The sequence below is a fragment of the Lonchura striata genome, chromosome 7 (assembly GCF_050655825.1).
Source record: "Lonchura striata isolate lonStrDom1 chromosome 7, ASM5065582v1, whole genome shotgun sequence".
In the NCBI taxonomy this organism is placed as follows: Eukaryota; Metazoa; Chordata; class Aves; order Passeriformes; family Estrildidae; genus Lonchura; species Lonchura striata.
The window spans coordinates 22,186,438-22,201,158 of NC_140709.1; the positions used below are offsets into that span (position 1 = coordinate 22,186,438).

Sequence of the window (14,721 nt, forward strand, 5' to 3'; positions counted from 1 at the left end):
GTCCTGCCCACCTGCAGAGCCCTTCTGGGAAAACTCAGGTAAAGCTGGGAAGATCAGGGTCTGACTTAGTTATTTCAGAGCACAGAGCAAGATTCCTCAGCAGCTGCTGGGAATGACAGGGATATGCAAGAGCCTGGGGGCTGGTAACACCTTCAGTAAATAAAATAGTGAAATTTGGGTTTCTGAACAGCTGCTTTGATGTCTGCTCAGTGCAGCTGCAGGAATGACAGATGTGCTAAAGTAGGCCTGGTACCCCTGAAAATCTCACCCTGCTGAATAAAAGAATGCAGAAAAGGAGGTGAGAAAAGGAGAAGAAAATGATTAATCTAATGGCATTCATACAGTTTGTGATTCCCTGTTTGCTTTCAGAAATGCTATTCTGGTATCTCTTAAAACTCTAATAAACCCTTTCTATCTTCATGTAGGTTGCTGGAAAATTAATCAGCATTTTTTCATTTAGAATTAAGAATGCTTAAGTGTGAAGTGATTAATGTTAGTACAGTATGTATATATATGTATTTTTATAGACATATGTTCCTAGAAATCATACCTTATCTTGTTTACACAGCAATTAAACCCTTTTGAGCCTACCTGATTATGCAAATAAGAGAATACTGTCAGCAGCAGGCAATTCATTTTAGTATGAAAATTGATTGTAAGGTACACCTGAACTTTCATAAACCCAAATTTATTTCTTACTCCATCAAGGACACTACCACAAAACATATACACCAACTTTTCAAGGAAGTGCATTGGAGCTTCAGAGTTGTGTTTGGCCTCAATTTTGAATTCAGGTTCCATATAATGGTATTTCTTTAGTAAACTCACAGGACTGTGTGTGTAACTGAAAAATTTGCAACTTGGCTCATGCTTGAGTAGTTTTGGCACCATTCCTCACGCTGAACAGTGGATTGCATGAAATGGCTGATAGGCAAACACTTGCCTTAAAAGTATACCAAATGTCCTATTAGATCCATTTGACCATGCTAGTCTACATTCATCTGTTTCTGTTGGTCTGTGTACTTTGCCAGGTATTTAGTGTACAGAGAACCTCTGGCATGAAGTCATGCTAAAAACACCCTCCTGCTGCTGCCTGGCACTGGATGTGTTGGCAGGGAAGGACTTACTCAAGTCTTCCTTCATTGTGGTGATTTCCAGCAGCCATAATAGCTCTTTAAAGACACTGACAGGCACCATAATGCCTGGCAGCCCCTAGGATGCCCTAAATTACATGAGAGGGGCAGCCTGACTGTGGGTCAGGCAAGGAGAAGGCATTTCAGTGCTGTTTTTTTCCCCCATGGCTCTCTACTTCTTGGCCTTTTCTCAAAAATCCAGCTGTACCACACAAGGAGTCTTCAGACACTTCACCCATGTGCAAGATTTCTGCACAGTTCTCTTTGACAGAACCATTGCTAATTGAATCTGTGACTGTCAGCATTCCTCCTGTGTCTTGGAAAGGCCTAACTTGTTAGAGACCTGCTCCGTGGAAATGCAGAGCAGTGTTTTAGGCAGACATACCCAGCTGTGCACTGAGAAAGTGCTCTGATGAGGTCTGCTGAGCAGCATGTGCCCTGAGCTTGCTGTCCTGGGATGAAGAAATGTTATACTGCAACACAGATCAACTCTGCAGCGTCCTCTACCATCCCAAGTTTTTTGAAGAGGAATATTTGCAATCAGTGTTGGACTGGTACAATACTCTTGTGTCAACCTTAAACTGGACTTAGCCCAAAATGTGCTTCATGAACTTGAGAACTGCACATGACACCTAGCAGTGTTCTCAGTTTTTGAGAAACTAATTTAAATGCCTTAATTTTCTGGTGATTCGTTTAATCTTATCTACTGTCATCCATATGGCTAGCTAGACTGCAATTTGAATGGCCAACAATAGTGTTACAAAGCAAACAGCTTGAAAAAATGCACGAGAAAAGTCTTTTGTTGTAATCTCACAATTCCTTTTGTAAAGTATTCCTAGCAATTATATCCACAAAGAATTCATTCTACAGATAAAGGTATGCACTATTGTTAGCCATGCATTTTGTAAAATATTAACAGAGAAAAAGAGATGTTAAAAGCTGTCTAAATAATATTAAGGGAACGAATATAAACAGATGTTTTTTCCTAGGCAGAATATGAATCCTATTCAAGTTCCATACTATTTCAAATGTAATGTATGTGTGTATGTGTCCTAGTCCTGTTTCACCTGCAGTCAGTTTAACCCTAGCAACTAATACCTTACAGTGGAAAGATGGGCTACAAGAAAACTGAACTCCATCTCTTTGGTGTGCCCGTGTAAGCACCCTTCATTGAGGGCTGACCTTCTGAAATGCAAAGCCCAAGGGACAGTGTAATTCTGCTTTCAGTTTCCCTTGAAAACCCATCCTTCTCTGCACTGAAATCAGGGATTTATTTTGCATCATCTGCCTCCATTTCTGCATATTACATCTTTGTATCAAACCAAGCTCTACAAAGAAACATAATTTTTTAAACTGGCTGCTAATATATGGATTTGGCCTAGTTTATTCCTAGTTCAAGCTCAGCCTTTTGTCCCATGGCTTGTGTTTTTAGCCTTCTAAGTACTGTTGATGATGAAAGGATTCAAACAGCACAAACCAGCTTAATTTAGACTCTTGCAATCTCTTAGTGCAAAGCCACTCAGCTTCTCAAGACTGCTCAGAATTTCTGTAATTTCAATGCTATTCAACTTACAGCTGTAATTAGAAACAAAGCTTTAATCAGCACTTAAAAATATTCAGTTCTCTTATTTACTATTTTAAGTCCTCAGACCATTGTTCCAATGTATCTACTGACTCTTCTGCTTTTGCTACTGCTCTAATAGCATGCTTCCACTATCATGTGAAGAATATATTCAATATATTCATGTGAAGAATGATTCAATAGTAAGTGCCACCAGAGGAGTTTCACATACTTTAGAAACATTAATACATGCTTATATCCCATGTCCTCTGTACATAAAATATTTAAGATTTTACAAGACTGAAATGTTGTGCCGTTCTTCACAGTAGAGTAAGTAATACTTGATAAAATGAGATAATCTAATTCTTATTAAAGTGTGGCTAAAGAAATGAGGCTCAAAAGGGACTGCAAGATAATGAAACAAGTAATCCACGTATCCTTTATCTTCTCTGCAATCAAAATACCGGGTATATAATTTTATAGCATTTTCCAACACTTAGGTAGGCTTTATATTCTCGAATTGAGACCAAGAAATTTATGGTTGCTTAAAGGCAAGGTGTACGTTCCAAAAAGCAGTTTGTCTTCTGGAATTAAGACTCCCAACTGGGAGGAAGACAAGGCAGCTGTACCCTTCAGTTCCAACCTACTGCCCCGAGACGCTTCGGGAAGCATTTCGGAGCTCCGCTCCCTCGTGCCCCGGGGCAGAGGCTGAGCAGGCGGTGCCCCGCTGGCAGTTCCCGGGGTTTGCCCTCAGGCTGGGCTAACGGAGGGAGTGACTGTCGCTCCCAGGCCGGGCCGCTCGGAAACTCCCCGCGGAGCATCCCCGCGGCTCCGGCGGCAGCGCCGGGCGCGCAGGCCCCGCGGGCCCCGGCGCTGCGCCCGCGGGCGGGGGAGCCGCGGGGCCCCGCCCCGGCCCCGGATGCAGTCGCTCCCCGCCGGCGGCGCGGCGCCCAGTTCCTGTGCGTGCCGCGGCCCGCCGCGCTCCGCGACATGTCGCTGGTGGCCGAGGCCTTCGTGACTCAGCTGGCCGGTGAGGGGCGGGGGCGGGCGGGACGCCGGGGCTGTGCCTCAGTGCCGCGGCCTCAGTCCCCGGGGTGACCCTCGGATGGGGCCGCGGCGCCGCGGGGAGGGCGCTGAGGCAGGCTGGGGGCGGCCGCGGTGCCGTGCGGAGCCCGGCCCGGGTCGGGGACAGGTCCCTCCGCACGGCTCCTCCGCGCGGCCACCGGGTCCCTTCTGCGGGCTCCTAACCGCGGCTGTGCCGGGGCCGTGTCGCTACTTTCGTGTAATAACTTCTTCTTTGACACTTCATTTTCTTCAGTGGTCCAAGAAACCGCGTCATGTGTATAATTGTGGCAGCTGGCGTTGAGCCCCGCTGCGTGGGAGAGCTCGGTGCGGCGTTGTGCCCGGCCCGCGCCCCGCGGCGGCGCGCTGTGTCCCCTGTGTCCCTGTGTCCCCTGTGTCCCTGTGTCCCCTCCGTCCCCTGTGTCCCCTGTGTCCCTGTGTCCCCTGTGTCCCCTGTGTCCCCTCCGTCCCCTGTGTCCTCTGTGTCCCCTCCGTCCCCTGTGTCCCCTGTGTCCCTGTGTCCCCTCCGTCCCCTGTGTCCCCGCGGGGAGGCTCGGGCGTCTGACGGGACCTTTGCTCCCTGTCCGTGCTCCCGGGAGCCGCTGCAGCGGCGCCGTCTGTGCTGAACGTGACCTTGGGATAAAACCAAAGTGTGTGCGTCACTGTGGAGCTATTCAGCAAAAAATTATAATAATATGCTCTTAAGGAGAAAACCAAAGCATGAACCTTAGATAGTGCCTGGCTAGGAAGTTCAAAGCCCAGTTAGAGTGTTGCATGCTTAAAATAAGTGCCTTGGTTAATTTCTCCTTTCTTATTCCCTGTTCTGGAATTTTTGCTGCTAAGCAGCGTGTTGATAAATACTGACCTGTTTAGGAGGATGCTAGAGGTTTGTCTCAACAGTTGGGTCTTCTGCCACTTGGTAAAGGCCTCAAATTAAGAATCTGAGCTGGATTCTCAAAAATGAGTGTACCCTGACTTGTAGGTCATATAAAGGTGGTGGGTCTTCAGTCTGGGTCTGTTGAGGTTCCCATAGATAAGCCTGAAAGTTGTGCTAGCCTGTTGAGTTGGCAATTGCTCATACATAGATGTTAGCACAACCCGCACTTATGTACTGAGGGCCAGAGCCCTGGTCCTTGGGATGTGGAGAATAGGGTATTTACTTGCCTTTATGATCTCTTTAGTATATTTTATTTATATTGTGAAATACAAGGATAATGGTGTACATGACTGAATCTTGATTCTCCTGTCTGCTCTGCGACCTTTATGAATATTCTAGAGTGGCAGCTTGATAATACTTATTATTTCTCGAATTACAAATACAACTTCAAAAGCATAGTGTATGTAGGCGTCTCATTGCTGTGTTACTATAAAAGCTGTTGTTTCACAGTTTTAAAAGCAGTTATCTGCCTTAAAAATAAAAGATACCTTTGCCAGTGGGTCATGACCTTTGTAGCTTGTCTGTGTTAGGCACCGCGTCCAGATTGAAAGTAAGTAATGGCAACATTGCTCAATTTGTTCAAAGATTTTTCAAATTTAAAGAAGGCTAACCAGGATCTTGGCAAATAGCCATCATACATCTGGATTTCCTGCGATGTTAACACAGACATAGGGAGTATTTAATTCTGGTACTAAGAAGATATAAATATCCCCCAGATCTAGGAGTATTTGTGAGGAAGAAAAATGGTGTATCTGCAAGGAAAGAATACTGCTTTACAATGACACTTGTTTTAATAGCATCTTATCCTGTATCTCTGGTTGTGAATGACTGAGAATTTTTTCCATGTTCTTAAAAATGAAATTTTATTGAATTTTCATTGGGTTCCTGTTCATGAAGATGTCCTTTTGTCATAGCAGTTGCAACCAGCTGCTGCTGCTCTTAACATATAACAGCTGTAATGCATGGGTCCTTACATACAAGTATTTAAGACAATTAGCTCAGCATAATTTGTTTTCTAGAAATGTTTTAAAACCTTAGGAGAAGGTTTTAGTGGAGAAGAAGATCAGAACTTCCTTTTACACCAACTTTTTGTGTGTGTATTTGGATTTACGTATTTTCACTTTGCCTGTGCCTTGTGCATTCACTTTCACCATCTCAGCACAAACTGAAATACAGAAAACACCATCTGAATGTAAGAAAACTTTTCAGTGTGAGGATGATTTAACATTGGAGCAGATTGCTCAGTGCAGTTGTGGAGTCTCCGTCCCTGGAGGAGAGTGGAGATGGGCAACCTGCTGTGGCTTGCTGTGGACATCCAAGAAGTGCCTTCCAGCCTCAGTGGTTCTGTGCCCATCAGTTCTCAGCCTGCTTGCAGTGCTGCAGTAATTCAGCATCCTCCCTGAGCAACATGATTTACCTGACCACGCTGGGCACAGCCTGCTGCTCTAACGCGTCAGTGATTAAACACAAGGCTGAGACTGAATCACCTGTGTGGAGTGTAATGCTTGCATTAGTGGCATTCAGCCATTTGCTCATTCAGGAATATGAAGAAGTTGATACTATGTCTCAAGGAATAATAAATATTTCCATAGCTTCATGAGTTGCAAGCATTCATAAAAAAGAAGCATCACAGTTTAAATCATCCATTTCTAAACTGTAGAAATTATTAATTGAATAATATGATAGAGAATTTATTTAGAATAGCTTGGCATCAATCACATATTAACGGGATAGGAAATGAATGTTTATACTGTAAGAAGAATTAGAGTGCCAGCTTTCAAGTGGTCTACAACATTAATCTTTCTAACTCTAGTAGTTTTGAGAAGCTGACTGCTCAAATAATCTCTAAATGATTGTTGAACATACATTTAATTGATCACTAAATTACTCAATATGCTTTATTTCCCCCCCCAAAATACATTAGTTTTAGGTCAGTGATCAAAAGAGGGAAAATAATTATTGTTGCTTGTCCTTTGATCTCTGGAAAACTACTTCTGTTTATTGCTGTTATGTCCAAGAGTCTTAGGCTGGTTTTAATACTAAGGGAAATGAATGCAGTGTGAAAAGCAGGTGCCTTTCTGCCTTAAGGTATTTTATGTTCATAGTGAGTCTGCCTCCAGTGTGGCATGCTGGAGTACAAATAAATCTTTGACATGCATGTTTTATGTATTGAGACAGGCTTCAATCTGAGTGAGAAAAAATTCATTTGGAACAAAACCTGACCACCTAAATTGTTCCCATACATAAAGACATGATATTTAAACTGAGTATGCATTTTTTGCATCAAAATGCGCATAGGTAAATGTTAGTACTTCCTCCATGTGTGAGGTGAAAAAAAAATTAAGCTATTCTTGCTTAAAATAGGTTGTTGGCAGCAGAGATTGTTTAAACCTGCTGCAGAAGTTCTTGTAATGAAAAATTAAAGTTTATTTGAAAATACCAAATTTGTCAGACTACATGACAAACAGTGTTTTTTACATGTGTGCTTTTCATTTGGTAATCAAGCTGAAAGGAATCTCTTTTAAGTCCTGTTCAGTTTCAATAAGCAAGTTTTTTATGTCACTCCTGCCAATTTATGCTCAGACATGTTTCATGACTTGGTTTAGACCAATCCTTTGAGTGGATTGCTTATCCAGTCTATATTTTTGGGTCAGGGAAAACATTACTTTCACAATTATTGTAGTATAGTACATATTTCATTTTGAAATATTGTTATTCCTTGTTTTTAAGCAGCAGCATAATTACAGTTTATAATAAAGCATGCTTCTATAATTGTTTCTGTCTCCATTAAGACTAAGCAGCCTTTCTCTAATCAGCATTTTATTGTTACATGTTTTCTGCTAAAGTGTCTTCTTTTCTCATTCCATAAATGAGATTGCTCTAGAAATAATGGTATCAAAATTAGTAAACCAAATGTAGCACCTATTTTGATATTGTTCAGTTTGAATTTCAAGTAGACTTTCATTGGCTGATGAAACCATGACGAGTGGTTTGGATGAGAGTGATGTTTTGGAGCCTCAGCTCAAGAGGTCATAGAAAAAAAATAGCAAATAGTCAGAACAACTTTGGAGAGCAATCAGATTTTCCTTCTCTTTCTCACTCCTTTTTTTCTCTCTGGTCTTTGGATGCTCTATTCTTGGACTGCCCTCAGGCATTAACCTGGTCTGTTCCTATAGAGAACAGGATCAGGTGAATCACCTTTATTTTCAAAACAAGAATAAATGCAAGAGCTTGGTTGCTGTTTTTTGCTCTAGTTGAAGAGGCATCATATGTTGTACGCTGCTGGGCATTTTCAGCTGTCTCTTTTGAAAGTGAGTGAGAAACTGCAGCTGCATGCAAGCCATGGTGAGGACAGAGAAAAAGTACACACCATACTCTTCAAATTTTTATGATTATTACCTTTACATTCTGGTCTTCAGTTCTTAAGACGATGACATAGATATCACATGAACATGGATGTTTTAACACAAACTATAAGGAGTTTTATGTAGTAATAAAATCCATGGAATGCTCAGGAAGTATTGGAAACATCAAAGGAAAAAATTCCAATGATGCTGCAAAGAAGGCAGGACAAGTCTCATTGGGGAGGATGGGAGCTCAACTAAAAAATTGGTTTGTACATACTCATACCAAATTAGAAAGTAAAAATGCTGAGAGATGGGAATTTTTAACAGTTCTGCCTTCTAGCTGTGGTATAATGACAGTGAAGCCAATGTAATGTTTGCATTCCTAGCAAGAACTTCCAAAGCTCAACTGCGTGTGTGGTTTTTTTTTGCATTTAAATGCAGTATTGGAGAAACTCTGGATGCATTGGTCTGTTCTCATTGAAAGCCTTGGAAAAGAAATGAAGGAGATTGTGAGGGTATGATTAAGAGAACAGGGTAAATGTTTACAGGTTTTGAAGCAGGGAGTCTGCAGTGTTTCCCAGAGGTGAGGGACAGCATGAGAGGTGCTGTGGCAAATACCATTATCTGCTGTGGGCTGACTTAAAGGCTTGGAGCCCTAAAGCAGCATCTTCCCCCTTGCTAGCAGCAACACTTGGCTGGCTGCATCAGTGCTGTCTGCCTTTCTACCCTGCAGAGCTCTCCTGCCCTAGGGATCTCAGCTCATCTTGCACCTTTGCAAGACTGGTGCTGCTGTGCTTAAGGCTATGGGCAGGATAGGGAATGAGACAGTGAAGAGGAGCCTTAATGAAAGGCCAGAGGGACCAGGGCTGGGTGAGGTGGAATTGTGTGTGGGAAGCAGTTTGGGAGCAGGTATGGGATACTGAGGTCCTGTCTGGTGGGACAGATGTGTAGGATCTCTGTTGTGGGCCAGAGCAGGGGTGCTGTGAATGAGAAAGCAGGGAACTCCTTGGGGCACTCTGCAGAAGTGGTGGTCAGACTGCCTGCCCGTTAGGGGAGGAAGAGTTCAGACTACCACAGAAAAGAGGGGTCACAATCTAGGAGAGCTTTCAAAGGACTGATTTAAAAATGTACATATCTGCTAATGTAGGTATCATGGCTAAGAAATGTTCCGGTCCAATAAGGCATTAGTAAGTATCATACCTCCACTGTCCTGCTCTTCACAGCTCCTGTGCTTGAAGTTTGACTTCTTGGGTCAGGACCAAATAGGAGCAAGAGAGTTAAGTAGCACAAAGGGAAGGGTTTGATTTGGAAATCTATGAAAAGCTAATTTTAAGAATTACTGAGCTTCTTTGAGATGGAGCATTTATGCTGAATATCAGAAATAAGTAAAATAACTCCAGCTTGTCAAGACTTTATAAATAAATCTTTTGAGATCATTAGCTGGCACGCTCTCTGATTTTCTGAAGAAGTCCAGATGTTGATTTAGGAACAACTTTTATTTATGGTCTTGATTTTGTTGAGATTTTTTGGCCTCGTCTCCTGACAGGATCTCCCTCCTGTGGCCTGCCCAAGCAGCAAGAGTGTCGAGCACCCTAGAGGATTGAACCACATATGTGTATACTCTTGAAAGTCAGCTCAAAGACAGTAACAGAATTGGACTAATGCTTAAATACCTGCAATTAATAGCTTTCTTGGAGGGTGAAGAAGCAGGTTATGTCATGTTAAATGGCTGCTGCAGTAATGTCTCATGCTGACTATCATAGTGGTACAGCTACAGGAAACTCAAGTTTGAGAATTGCTGCTGAGATTGAGTCTTTATGTTGACTATCTGCTCAATCAGTTATTACTGGACAGTCATGTTTTATCTAAATTGTAATATCTCTACAAAGGAGGACAGGGACAGATTTAAGCAAATTATGTAATTATTTGATACATGATTTAATGTGTAGTGTTTAACTAGTGTGAAAGTTGGCTTCCATTTGGAAAGGCACTATGAAACACTAGGAAATTTTGGTCCTTTGTCAGCAGGCCAGGGAGATGCTGTTTTTTTTCTTGGCCCTTGTTAGTTTACAGGATCAGGCAGTTACATGAAATTGATGTGTACTCAGTGTGGGTGGGTTGCACTGGTAGGTCTTAAGGAAGCTTATTCACAACTTTCTTGTACTTCCTTTATTGATCACTCTTAATGTATGGGATGTAGACATTTAACTGATTTGGTTCCAAAGTGGCTGCAGCTTCACTGTATTAATCAAATTTACCCCTCCACTAATTTCTTGAATACTAGAATCCTGGAATTTTCTTTTTAAACAATGTATTGCTACTTGAAAATACAGATTTGTGTTAAAAGAGTATGAACTGCTTCTGTTTTGATGCATTTTAACATCAAGTCCTCCTTCTTTCTGCAGTCTGGAGAATAGCTTTCCATGTGTTTTTCTTCTGATTACTACATTTAGAAAATTGAGGTGCCTTCCAACTCAGAATATTCTGTCATTCTTAGGTATTGAGCAGCAGGTCCCCATCATATCACCAGTCTTTGGAAACCAAAAAGAATAACTTTTCCTGCTGATTGTTGTGATTTGCTCCATGATGTTTAGAGACTTGTAAGTAATACTGTTGGATATAGATGTTGCCCAGATGTAAGACTGAATTTCTTTTTAGTGTTTTTACTCTTGTGAAAAAGCAGTTTTGAGAATTCTCATTATATTTTAATCAAATCTCTACCTAGGGAGAGGCTAAAGGAAACTGTATGAAAATAATGTGTAAGTTAATCTCTCCAGCTGTAATACAGCAATACAGTGATTCAGATTAATGCCAAGTATTTTTGTTTGCTTGTTTTTAATAGAGGATATCTTGCCTCTTGGCTCTTATAGCATGCCTTTAATGCTATGTGAACCAAACAGGTAAATACAGATGATAGAGCTTTCCTCCTTTTTTATGTAAGTTTAGTATCAAAATGTTTAAGAAAAATGTAACAAAAAGGAAAGTGATCCATGCAAATGTGGTGATTTTAGAGAAGAAGTAGTCTTTATTTTTATATGATCCATAACAACTTCATAACATTTCATGAAATTGCTGTATTAAAGAAGGGCAAATATTCCCAGGCCAGGTCCTAGCCCTGCCTACACAACAGCACACAGTGAACTGTATGGAAGAGATTGTTAGTCAACTGAATACTGCATTTACAGAAACAGAAGGTATCATAGAATAAATTGATGACAAACTGAGAATATAGTAGATTTTGGTTCAGAGGATATTTGGAGCAGAAATTTTCTTGATTCACTGTTTATTAGCCTTGTTTCCTATTAGGCATAGGCTACCTTTGTAACAGAAGGATATTTCTATCTGCATTGCCTTCCAAAAATATACTTGTCCCAACAGAATTCTATGATATTGCCGAGAGCTGGGAACAGCCTACTTGCAAGTTGAGTGTTTTCCTAAAAGACTTTTAACTTGTTGATGACTTTATTTCTCATTCAGGAGGGAACATCTTGATGCCTGGATCTAGAGTTCTCTGGTTTTTGTCTGTGGCTGGTATTCAAGAACACCACAGCTTGCCAGCAAGCTAAACTAATGGCAGACTACAGGGTAAATCACCCTGCCTACCCTACTGCTGAAACTGGCTATTCATACTAGACCACTGAAGTGGCTAAATTGTTGTTTAGCATTTTCCACAATTTAACATGCAAAGTATTTTGTCTTCTCATTTTCACAGTCAGAGCCTTATTTTTTAAGTAAGAGGACTAAAGTAATAACTGTAAACCATTTATTTCATTACCTCTCTTTCATCATCCTGAAGCTGCTTGGGGAAGATGGATAAAAATGTTTGTTTCCCCCATACATCCTGGCAGCGCTGACACAGGATGAAGAGTTTCCCAGTAATTCGGAGTGTAGAAGTTGAAACCAAATTTAGTGAACTCATAAATAATTCTGAACAGCCTGCACAAGGAATTGGTGGGGCTGAGGGACTGTAGAGCATCTTAGGGATATGGTGCTTCCTCTTGAACAGAGTTCACTGTGGGAGTGTTAATGCAGCCTGTCATTCTTGGAATTAAGGTTCACCAATGTGCAAGTGAAGTATGTCCTGTTTTGAGAGCTTTAGTTGGAGCTATGTAGGCTTCAGGTGAGTTGCTGATCCCCTATTGGTAGTGGGATTCAGTGCTCTTGAGTATGTCCTCTTACAGCATATATGCATTCTTTTCTCTTACTGTCCCAAAAGTATTTGGGTAGATAAAGTCGTATTATTGAAATGTCAGTCTGAAACGTCTGAAAACATTGAAATCAAATTGTTATTTGAATGTCTCTCTCTAGTGTTAATGTTGCTCAAGTAAAACATTTCACACAATGTGAAAATCTGAAAAGCGCGCCTAATGCAATACACCTTCAGTGGCAGAGAATGTGATGTGACTGTCATGACTCATTCTTTGCTTTGGAAGTTCTATTTTAAGAGTAAAAATTACGTTTTTTCTAAGTCATTCTCTGATATGACAGGTGAGGAGTTAGGAATCTGTTTCAATATTTATAAACCTGAGTATTAAAACTCTACTGGGAATGTGCAACGCACCAGTTCACAGAATTTTCTTCTAATTTGACAACTAAGAACCCTGTTATCACTTTGAAATCTTTAGCATTTTCTATGCTAAACTGTTAATAAGTAAAACACTTAGACTAACAAATACATTGAGCTTAATGAAATTTTTATGCATTTTTAGTCATCCACAAAACCAAAGAAGTTTTGGTGTAGGTTTGCTTGCTCTTTGACTTCCCCATTTGTTGGGGTGCTGTGTCTGCTGAATTCTCAGCACCCAGGATAACAAGGCTTATGTAGTGATGTTTTCTGTATCCACATCCTTTTAATTCTGATTTCCCTGTTACTTTTGAACTCGAGCCCTTTTCAGACATTGTTAATGGAGGGGGGGTAGAAGGGGGGAGTAGTTCCACAGATTGTTTCCCATAGGCTGTTTACTATAACTGGCATTATTGTTTTAATCAACAAGCAGTGTGGTAGAGAAGTAGGGAAAGAAAATAGTATGAGATTTGATTGTCCTGAACAACAGAAAATCCACATGAAAGACTAAATATTTGAATTTGTTAATCATGGGAAAAGTTTTGGTAGGGTGGGAAAACAATTTTTACTAAAGACTGCAAGCCTGCGAGACAGACCCATTGAAAACCACACAATAGTAATTCCTCTGATTATGGAGGCAGAAGGAAGAATGAAATAGTTCCTTATTTCTAAGAACTGTAGAGAAGCTATTCCTGTAAGGCATGCTTCCAGGCAGTTATTTCATCCTGTGAGCAAGTAATGATAAAAATGTCTGTTGCGTAGGATCTAACACATAAATGTGATTCTGTGTTGAAAGCTTCTGAAGCTGAATTGACATCACATTTGTTAATTTTCTCTTTATATACTGAGTGCCACAGTAGCCGTGGTTAGCAGGGAAATGAACATCTACAGACCAGAAGATTATAGTTGCCGAAGGATAAACTGGATTTGACTTCATTAGTGCACAAATGATAAGTTTGTGAGGAGTTATTATAGCATTAATCAACTTGATGGATTGGAAATATGACAGAACTGAAGCAGCGTGTAATATTAGTGCCTATTATTCTACAAATTATGTCTTCACCTACATTCATAAGGCAAGAGTCATTGCTGCACATTAAAGATGTTACACACTTTCTCCTCTTGTGGAGATAAGTGACAAGCCCTCAGTGATGCCTCCTTCTCTCTTCCCCAGCAGGGCTCTGGTCTCCCTTAACTGCAAGCTTGCACCTTGGAACTAGCTGAAGGCAGCAGGGGAGCTCCTACTTGAATTTAGCTTGTACCTGATGAGCCTGGACCTCTTACTTAAACTTCTCTCTTCTTCAGAAATAAATGTGTCATATTCTAGACATCTCGGAAGAGGGAGAATGAGTAGAAGTTGTAAGGTATGGGACAGATAGGGAATGGGTATTTAATGATTTGATTTCCAGAGTATTGCACAAGTGTTTGTACCACTGATGTTGCGGAACATGATCTGCATGAAATTCTGAATGCATACTGCAGAATTTGTTTATTTTCTAGGATATAGGTAATAACATGTGAATCTTAATGTGAAACTGTTAATTTTCAAATCCTTTCTTTATAGAAGCAGTGAAATCAGTTTGTATGCTTTCCATACAAAGAACTAAAGACTTTGGTTCAAGGCTTGTGAGCATGTGTCTACCGCATCCAGACATGGTCAGAGTTGTGACCTCACTCTGGAGACTGACAGGTGCCAAGTACAGGGTATATTATTCATTTTCTTACAACAGCTGAAATTTGGAGTTCCAGGTGTACTCATAGTGAAGGCTGAGATTTTAATTTGGCTATTTTTCCTTGTTTAATTTACATGTTAGAAACATATATTAGTACACAACTAAACTGTGTATGTATAATCTACTTGTATTTTAGTTTATAGCATGGATATATCATGCCTTAGCAGCAGTGTGGTTTTGGATTCTGTGTGCCAAGAAGCTGGTGGGGGTGTGTGTGTGTATTATTTCTGTTTCTCCATGGCTGCATATAGTTTAGTGCCAAAATCAGACTGGAATTACGATCTGAATTTTTTGGAATGTACCTAGCTCTTTTGTTTGAGAAGAAGTTTGCTTGATTTTTGTAGTCCAGAAATATTTCAATTATGTGCTTGTGTAAAAAATAGG

At 40.9% G+C, this 14,721-nt stretch overlaps 1 protein-coding gene across 3 annotated transcripts in view; it reads left to right on the forward strand.

Moving 5' to 3' along the window:
* Positions 1–3,631: 3,631 nt before the first annotated feature.
* The window catches only part of MTX2 (metaxin 2), a 29,717-nt gene continuing 18,627 nt past the window's right edge, over positions 3,632–14,721 (forward strand). For 2 of the 3 annotated variants that reach the window (XM_085585128.1, XM_077785064.2), the window contains exon 1: positions 3,632–3,724. Coding sequence is in view for 1 of the 3 variants with exons in the window: in XM_077785064.2 (XP_077641190.1) it covers positions 3,685–3,724 (40 nt within the window). In the remaining 2 variants the exon portion in view is untranslated. Of the gene's footprint in view, positions 3,725–13,778; positions 13,969–14,721 lie in introns of those variants that run through there. The other variant, XM_031505406.3, reaches the window with a different exon arrangement.